At 57.7% G+C, this 9,167-nt stretch overlaps 1 protein-coding gene across 3 annotated transcripts; it reads left to right on the top strand.

Annotated features, from left to right (window-relative positions):
• Window positions 1–258: 258 nt before the first annotated feature.
• On the top strand, window positions 259–8,775 carry RNPS1 (RNA binding protein with serine rich domain 1). Of its 3 annotated transcripts, XM_045992887.1 has the most exons (9): window positions 272–347; window positions 609–718; window positions 3,015–3,202; window positions 3,441–3,596; window positions 4,449–4,640; window positions 4,915–5,017; window positions 5,309–5,462; window positions 7,698–7,839; window positions 8,526–8,775. In XM_045992887.1, exons 3-9 carry the CDS (start codon window positions 3,132–3,134, stop codon window positions 8,623–8,625), a joined length of 918 nt encoding a protein of 305 aa, XP_045848843.1. In that variant the 5' UTR covers window positions 272–347; window positions 609–718; window positions 3,015–3,131; the 3' UTR covers window positions 8,626–8,775. The 3 variants fall into 3 exon arrangements, with proteins under 3 accessions (XP_045848844.1, XP_045848843.1, XP_045848845.1); XM_045992888.1 differs by lacking the exon at window positions 609–718 and having other exon boundaries at window positions 259–347; XM_045992889.1 differs by lacking the exons at window positions 609–718; window positions 3,015–3,202 and having other exon boundaries at window positions 278–347.
• The last annotated feature ends 392 nt before the right edge of the window (window positions 8,776–9,167 follow it).

Consider the following 9,167-nt stretch of genomic DNA (forward strand, 5'->3'; position numbering starts at 1 on the left):
TGGCTGCGTTAACTCCCTCCGCGCCGGCCCGGGAGCTGTCCGCGCGGCGCGACCCTTCGGAACGTGGCCAGCCAACCATCTGCCGGCCCCATGAAGCACGCACTCAGCCCCAGGTAGCCCCGGATATGTCCCCAGCGAGGGAGGTAGAGGAAGAGTCCCCGACACGGCTCGCCAGAAACGGCCCTGGCCCTTTAACACTCCCCTCGCTCGCTACCATTGGCTGAGGCGCTTTACGTCATCGCCGCGCGCCCGACAGCGGCGCCTTCCCGCTCCCGAATCCTGACGTCAGAGCGGCGCCGGCCTTAGCGGCTGAGGACAGCGGGAGGAGGTTGCGGCGGCGGGAAGATGTAAGTTGGGGGAATCCGACCCCATCCGAGCTTCGGGGGCCGCCCGCAAAGCTCGACGGGGTGCGTGGTTGGAGCCGGCCCGCTCCTCGGCCTCTCGGTAGGCCCGGCAGCCTGGCGGCGCGGCCGCGGCTGTAAGAAGAAAGAGTGTGGCCCGGGGCGGGCGGAGTGGGAGGCGCCGAGGCCGCGGCCCGGAAGTGGTCGGGGCCGCGGCGGGCGGAAGGGCGCCTCAGACCGTCCCCCCTCTGCGGCGCGCCCGGCTAGGCCCGCGGGACTCGGAGCAGCCGGGAGCGCGGCGTCCGCCTTCGGGGCTCTGCGGCCGGCGTGGAGACCCGGGCCCGCCACGCCAGGCCCGGCGCCTGGACGGGGGAGTTGTGAGTGAACGCGGACGGGGGCGGCGGGGCGGAGACGCTTTGTGGGGTGCGGTGGAGGACCGTGCCGTGGCCCGGGCGAGCCCCGGGGACGCGGCCGTTCCCTCTCCGTTCGCACGGCTGGTGCGGAAAACGCGCTCGGAAGCGGGGAAGCGCTCTGCGGGGGGGGGGCGGAGCGCCGCCGGCTCGACGTGTCACTAACTGTTCTCTCTCTCTCCGGCTGTCGGACGCGCACCTTTCCGGAGGATGGGGGCGGTGACCGAGGCCCGGTGCGGTGACCCGAGCTTGTGCGAACAGAGCGCCTCGGTCTCTGCGGTCTAGCACGCGGCCACGCCCGGCAAAGCCCGCTCGCCCTGTGCTCCTTGACGCGTAGGGTTGGCGCATTCCGGTGGTGCTCGTGGGCGCGGGGGGCCGTGGGGCGCGGGGTGGGCCCCGGGAGTGTGGCCCGCGCGTCTGTGCTGCGCACCGGGGCCCCGCGAGCCTGCCGGCCCGCGGCGACGTCCGTGCCTCACGCGGGTGTTGGAAGGGCCTGGGGTGGGGGGGGGGGGTGAGTGTCTGCCCTGGTTGGCGGTGGCCGAGATGACCTGGGGCCCATGGGTAGGCAGATCTTCACCGAGCGCCAGCCGCATCCCTTAGTGTCCGGTGCGCACGGTGGCTGCTGGGATATTCGGGCTGGGCTGTGGCTCGCGCTGTTCCGGGGCAGTGCTGCACTGAGTGAGCATTCGGGAGGTCATGCGGGACTTGGGCCACAAGCGCTTGTGTGCCGGGAAAGCCTCCAGACACGGAGAAGCCTCCCTCTCTTTGGACACAAGCCGTAACCGGGTGCCAGGTTCGGTAACCCAGGACGTATGGGAGCTGCCATCGTCCCTGTAACGCTCAGGAGGAGAGGGGCTCAGAAAGGTTCTGTGACTTACCCCAGGTCACACAGCAGAGCTTCGAATGAGACAGGCAGGCAGAGCCCACGGATTCCAACCCTGAACCGTACTCCCTCATTGTCCAAGGCCACTGACCTTGTCCGTCCAGTGTTGCTCAGTACCTGTGGGACCTTCCTGTTTTAAGGCAGAACATTTAAAAGGTATTGCCAGCCCGGGGGAGAGCAGCAGAGGAGACTTTCTGCTTGCTTCTGCTCATTCGATCGCCCAAAGCTGGCCTGCCTTCTTGAGTCACCTCGTTTCTTCAGCATTCTGGGCACCCTTACCGGTGGGGACACGGATCCCAGGTGCTCGCTTGTCCGTGTTACGTACAGGCCGTTGAGGAAAACGAGGTAGATGTAGTTGACACAGTCTCCCAGGGTCTTGGCCTGCAGCCCAGGCAGACTGTAGGAAACCTCACTGGAGATGCTGACGGTCGACGACCCCCCAGGAGACAAGGCACAGAGCGACTAGTAGTTTGTCTCGAGTCGTATTACGGAGCACGCGCCGCAATGCAGGTGCTCCCCTAGACCCTTAGGAGCTGTGTCCTCGGATCCCAGTGCCGCCTCACACACTCACACACACTCACACGCACACTTTATGTTGGGGTAGCAGTGTAAACATACAGAAAGATCAAAAGAATTGCACAGTGGACACCCGCATAACCACCACTGAGATCCTACAAGTCACCTTTCTGCCGTATTTGCTTTATCCTATACCAAACCACCCACCAGTATGTTTCTGTTGCATTTTGAAGGAAACAGCAGACTTTGATGTATTTTTCCCACAACACTTCCATGTGCATTTCATTAACTGAAGCTCAGCATTGGCACTGACTGCTTTCTGACCTATTTTACTGCTTTTTCCATGTTTTATCTGCTTGCATTTGGGTGTTAAATGTTTTGATGCTGATACCTGTCACTTTTGAAATGGGTTTTGCTTCCAGTCATCATATATCCAACGTGTCCTACAAGGAAATAGAACAAGAGATCTAACCACACCAGTAATCGTAGCAGGAGAGCCAAGCTTGGCTTTTTTTCTGTTCTGCATGCAAATGTGGCGTTGCAGTATTTCTAAGGGGATGGGAGAGGGCTTATCAAATTAGGAGTGAAAAACAGGTAGTATGCCCCCTGTGACCTAACAGTGACAGGCACCGCCACCGCGTCCTTAAGGAAAAGACGATGAGGTGAGGTGAGGGTCTGCTTGGGGTGGGGTGGGGGGGACGGTCCCCAAGGAAATGGAAGCGGTCCCTGTATGTTCCTGGCTTTGTGGACGCTCGCTGCTCACTGTGTTTTCGCCACCTTCCCACGTGCTCACCTTTTGACTGCAAAGTGGATTGTTGCCTTGCCAACTCGTTCACTCTGTAAATCCTTTTATCTTGTTATTAGGCTGCACTTTGGCGTAAATTGCAATCGATTAGGGATCGTTTCTCAGACTCGAGTTAGAAGTGAGAGTTCAGATAAGTGAGGCCACCATTGCTGCTTTGAACACCTCAGAAGGGGAGAATGGATTTATCAGGAGTGAAAAAGAAGAGCTTGCTAGGAGTCAAAGAAAATAATAAAAAGTCCAGCACTAGGTAATCCTTCTGTCAGACTTTTCTAGTGCTACTTTGGGGGTGCTTATAATTAGGGACCCTCAGAAAGGGGAAGAGCGGAAATGTCTTATATGTTACAGTGACGTGTCCTAAGCCACAGACCATTTTGCTCTGTGATCCCCTGGGATCTCTGTAGCCTTCAGGATCCCCTCTTTGGGTAGTGTTGTTTCCGGGTTTGGCCAGAGGGGCATGCGATCTCACACTCTTCCTCACCATCCAGGGCTCCTTCTCCTACCAAACGCAAAGACCGCTCTGATGAGAAGTCCAAGGATCGCGCGAAAGATAAAGGGGCCGCCAAGGAGTCCAGCGAGAAGGACCGCGGCCGGGACAAGACTCGGAAGAGGCGCAGTGCGTCCAGTGGGAGCAGCAGCACCAGGTGGGAGCAGGCAGGGCAGGGCCCCCAGCTGGCCCCTCTTCTGTGGCCGCGCCCGTTTCCTTGCCAGAGGGCTGCGTGGGGTGCTCTGTGGCCTTACTGTTTACACAGAAAACACTTCGAGCTTGTTAATCAAGGCCCAAGTTACACCAGACCAGTTTGGGTCTGCCCCAGTTGTCTGTGGAAAGTGGTGCTCGTTAAAGAACGGGACATCTTGGGTATATGTTTCTCTCCAGTACTCTTTTATTCACACTCATGATTGGATTACCTTAGCCTAAAGCTTATTTTTATTTCCGTTGAAAACCAGCCTGGGGCACCTGGGTGGCTCAGTGGGTTAAAGCCTCTGCCTTCGACTCGGGTCATGATCTCAGGTTCGTGGGATCCAGCCCCGCATCGGGCTCTCTGCTCAGCAGGGAGCCTGCTTCCCTCTCTCTCTCTCTGCCTGCCTCTCTGCCTACTTGTGACCTCTGTCTATTAAATAAATAAATAAAATCTTAAGAAAGAAAAGAAAAACAGCCGGAATCCCTTAGCAGCCCCCTTCCAGGCTGGGTTGGCGCTTCCCACCTGCCAGGCTGTAGCCATACTTCCCAGTAGGCAAGGCTTCTGTATCGCCAGGAAGTCGCTCCTTCCTTTCCTGTCACTGCACAGTGTGAATGCTGTTTCCTTTCCCCACCCAGAGTTTTGGCCGGGCTTGGGGGTGGGGGGAGATACCATCGCCTCTCCCTGAGGAAGGAGACATTGAGGCTTGAAAATAGGAGGACAGGCTCGTCTTGGGAGCCTGAGCACGTGCAGGCTCGTCTCGGGAGAAGCGCTGCCACCCCGGGTTGCTCATGACACCTCTGTCTCGCTCGTCAGGTCCCGGTCCAGCTCTACCTCCAGCTCGGGCTCCAGCACCAGCACGGGCTCCAGCAGCGGCTCCAGCTCGTCTTCAGCGTCGAGCCGCTCGGGAAGTTCCAGCACGTCCCGCAGCTCCAGCTCCAGCAGCTCCTCTGGCTCACCGAGCCCTTCTCGGCGCAGGCACGACAACAGGAGGCGCTCCCGCTCCAAGTAAGCTTCCTCGGGGGTGCCTCGGTTTGGGGGGGATTGCTCCCCAATTTGTGAATTACCTGGGAACTGAATTAAGTTTGCTAACGGGGTTGTGATGATACAGTTGCTGTAAAAGTTGACCTTGAGAGGAGGCTTTTTGAAGCAGAAGTAACGGGAACGTGCGAACCGGTAGAGAAAGCTTCCATGTAAAAAACCCTACCGTGGTGGTGAGCAGCCCCACTAACAGAAATTTTGACTTGACACATTGTTGCCGGTATTTTGTTTTTTCAATCAGATCCAAACCACCCAAAAGAGATGAGAAGGAAAGGAAAAGGCGGAGTCCTTCCCCTAAGCCCACCAAAGTGCACATTGGGAGGCTCACCAGGAATGTGACCAAGGTGAGGGAGGGTCCTGGCTCCACCCAGCAGACAGTAGGGCGTGTCTCTTCTGCAGATATTTTAAATGGAAAACTAGAGAAACAGGCCTCAGCCACAGGTGAACTGAGAACAGAGGCTCCCAGAGGACTGGCGGGATGTGGTGCGTGGAGCGGAGCAGTGACTCCTTCCGCAGGGCTGTTCTGTGTGAGAGAGACCTGCCCCGGGTGCCAAGGCGTCGTCGTCGTATGGGGGCTTCTCAGCTCCCACGGGGTAGTTGTGGGTGTGCCTCAGAGTGACCCTTCTTTCCTCTAGGACCACATCATGGAGATATTCTCCACCTATGGGAAAATTAAAATGATTGACATGCCTGTAGAAAGGATGCACCCCCACCTGTCGAAAGGCTACGCGTACGTGGAGTTTGAGAACCCCGATGAAGCCGAGAAGGCACTGAAGCACATGGATGGAGGTGGGTGACCCTGCCGGCCCTCCGCCGGGCTCCCGTCTGCTCCCTGTGCGGCCGCTGGTGCCGGCCTCTTGCAGGGACCTTAGAACCGGTTTGCAGCCTGGAGACACATTGCAAGTCTCCCTGCAGTTCTCGGTTTCCGGTTCTTAACCAGGGGGTGTGCGTTTACTGAAAACAGCTTTTATGGGACATCGTTCTTGGAAAAGATCAGCAGATATGAATACATTAGCGTTTTGAGGATTTTCCAATCTGTGAAAGCTTAAGGATGAAATGAAGGGGTTTTTTGTTTTGTTTTGTTTTTAATAAAGACTGCATTAGGAGTGAGTAACGAAGCATTTGGCTTTTTATACGGGAGTGTTTCCTTCCATTTTCTCAGAGAGTCATTTTCTGTTGTACCAACATTTCAGCGTTTTTAGGATTACTTTGCTGGACCCAAACATTTTACCCATTTCCTTAAAGCTTGTATCTTAACTGTGATACTTGCAGCTGTTCTGTAGGGCGCAGAATGGTTTTAACCGCACTTGAGCACCTGTGAGTAGTTTTTGGACGGCCACTTGTCGTTTTGTCTTCGAGTAAGTGTTTTAAGGAGCGTGGAATTTGTCTCTGCCCCAGTTTGCTGCTGTTGTAATCTGGACAACCGGGGCCAAGAGCCAGGACTGCCTGGAGTACGCTGTGCACTGCCAGGCCACCTAGGGGGGAGAGTCTGAGCACCCCAGAACCTTGGAGGCCCCATTACGCATGCAGAAGAACGAGCGCAGCGGTTCGATGGGTCGCTGCCCTCGAGCCTTGGTAGAGGTGGATGTTCGGACATTTTACTTCCGCTAAGCTAACTCTCTTTGGGTCTACTTAAGTGCACTGTGGCCCACCGGGCTCCACACTGCAGTTCTTGACCTTGTGAATCACACCTTCATTTTGGAGATCTTCAGTCACACATCTTTCAGAGTTCAGGCACTTGCTAAAAACCCAAGGACGCTGGCCACATCCAGGGTGCGCATGGCTGGACGTGTTCCACGTATTTTAAGCTTCTGGTAGGACTCGAGTGTGTGTGCACGTACTGTGTGCGCACCATGAATGGGGGTCCTGGCCAGATTGGTCCTCACTGCTGGATGGTCAGTGCCTGTGAAGTTCCTGATTTGGGCTGGCTTTGGCAGTGGGCCAGGGCGCACTGCAGCTGCCCTCACTGCGGGGTGGGGGTGGTGTTAGGCTGCCTTTAGTTAAGTCTTTTGAGTGTGTTCTGAGCACAGGTTCACATGCCCAAGGTACTCTCTCAATACCTCTGCTAGCTTCTTGACAGTAGGACTGGAGAAGAGAAAAGAACCGCCACCCTTCAGAGGTGCACGGGCCTATGCTCGGTGCCCTGAGCAGTCCCTGGACTGGGGTCAGCGTGCGTGCTCCCCTGGGGTTCCTAGGTCTGCCCTTGCCTTTCTTTGCTCTTTCCCTTTCTGAGGCCCCAAAGATTCTCCGGCTTCCGTCCTCACTATTCTCATTCAGTTGTTTACAAGCCTCGTTTTTTGGTCTGAGGCACTTTTTCCAAACCCTTAAGACAGACTTGACAGCTGAACCCTGTTTTATTTTGTTTCCGCACCCCCAGAAGTCTTTTCTTCCTCCTGAGCTGTGATGCATTCATAGCTCGTCTAGAAATGTGCGTGCCGCTCGTCCCTGCCCCCGCCTGCTCTGCCAGGCTCTTGTGGTGTGGTGGCCTAGTTACAGTGCCCTCGTGGGGGCCCAGCACCCTGAGGCTGCCTTCTGGTCTCCTGAGAGGTACCAGGTGAGGGAGCTTTTACAGCACAAGAGAGGACCAGGCTACCTGGTTGGAGGCCACCTCTTCAAGGGCAGTCTTTTTTGAGTTCTTAAACTTCACCCCCCATCTCAGTCCTGCGGAGCCCCCAGAATGTCCCCACTCCCCTTGCTGGTCCCTTCCCGTTGTTCTGGAGGAGGAACTCCAGGGTCAGGACGCAGTCCTCCCCTCATTGGGTGGATTCAGGGGTTCACTTAGGTGCTGCTTCCTCTGGGAGGTGGTTGTGCATCAGGTGGCCCCGGCATCCAGATGGAGTCCCCGTGAGGGCCGTGCTCCCCCGCAGCCTTCCTGATGAAACCTCCAGTAGTAGTAACCGCCACATTTCTGGGACGAGTTTTGTTCCCGTCCTTGCTTACCACACTAGGCCTACAGCTGGCACGGGCTGGTCTAGGCTATAGGGGCTTATCAGCTATTATGTGACTTGATCCCTTTTTCAACAGGACAAATAGATGGCCAGGAGATCACTGCCACCGCCGTGCTGGCCCCCTGGCCAAGGCCGCCCCCCCGGCGATTCAGCCCTCCCAGGAGAATGCTGCCACCACCTCCCATGTGGCGTCGGTCGCCCCCACGGATGAGAAGAAGGTAGGTCGGTTTGAGTCCTACAGGGCACTGCTTGGGGCCAGTGTAGACTTGTTCATTTTCAAACACTGTGATGCTGAGGTGGACCTCACTCAGCCCTGTCCACCCCCGTGCTCCATGCGGGGGCTCATGCTGTCCGTCCCAGCGGGGGAAGGGGGAGCAGGGCTGCTGCTGGAGGGAGGGGCAGGCCCAAGGTACAGCCCTGTGTGTCGCATCAGTAGTCCCTGGGGTGCAGTTCCTCTTCCCCTCCCTAGCTAAGAAGACAGGAAGGGTAGGGTGTGCGGCTGGCTCAGTCGCAGCAGCGTGGGATGCTTGGTTTTGGGGTTGCGGGTTCAAGCCCCACATTTGGTATAGCAGTTACTTAAGTAAGTGTTTAAAACACACACACACACAGGAAGGGTCGGGAGAGGGGGTTGAGTCTGCGTCCTTGGCAGAGGCTAGAGGCTGGCCCTCCTCTGCTAGTGGCATTGAGCTGCCCCCCCTTTCTGCGGTCCTCGGGAAAGGGGTCTCCGCAGCACACACCCCGTTCCTTCCCAGCGGCTCCGCGTCGGTGTGGTCAGGAGAGCCGTCCTGACTCACAGCATGGGAATGTGAAACCTTACAGGATTGTTCCTTCAAGAAGCCAGCTTTGCCCCTGCTGTCCGGGATGTCGGCCTCCGTGTCTCATGTGGTCCTTCCTCTTCCCACAGGTCCCGCTCCCCGAGGCGCAGGTCCCCCGTGCGCCGGCGATCTCGCTCCCCTGGCCGCCGCCGCCACAGGAGCCGCTCCAGCTCCAACTCCTCCCGATAAGCAGGGCCCCCGGAGCTCTGTGCCCTGTGACTTCGGTCCCATCCACTTGTTTTGTCACTTTCTAGCCAGAGGAGGGTTGGTAGGAAGGAAATTCCTCACTCAGGGCAGGCTTCGAAGGCAGCAGCTGAGACGTCTCCTCTGACGCAGACTCCCAGGGGAGTGTAGGCGGTTCGGGTCGTGCCTATAAGAATGCCCGGTTTCTGGCTAGGAAGCTTCCCCCTTTCCGGTTCCTAAGAGAGTCCCTCTGGTGGCCAAGCCAGCAGGGACAAAGCAGGGCTGCAGGTGGTAGGGTGGCTCCAGCCTGGGCGTGGGGCACCTGTTTCATTTCCACAAACGCCTGGAGGCTGGGCTGGGGGCCCGGTCCTGCCGTCTGGTGGTCTGCAGGCTCGCTCGGGAAAGGCCACACCTGGGTGCAGCCGCTGCTCCTGCTCCCCTGCTCAGGTCCTCCCGACACCTAGGGTCCACCAGCCCATGTTAGTTCCCGGAGATGCTCCTGTGTCCACGTGTACTCACACGCACACCGCCACACCCCCTCATCTCTC

This window comes from Meles meles, chromosome 21, assembly GCF_922984935.1.
Source record: "Meles meles chromosome 21, mMelMel3.1 paternal haplotype, whole genome shotgun sequence".
NCBI lineage: Eukaryota > Metazoa > Chordata > Mammalia > Carnivora > Mustelidae > Meles > Meles meles.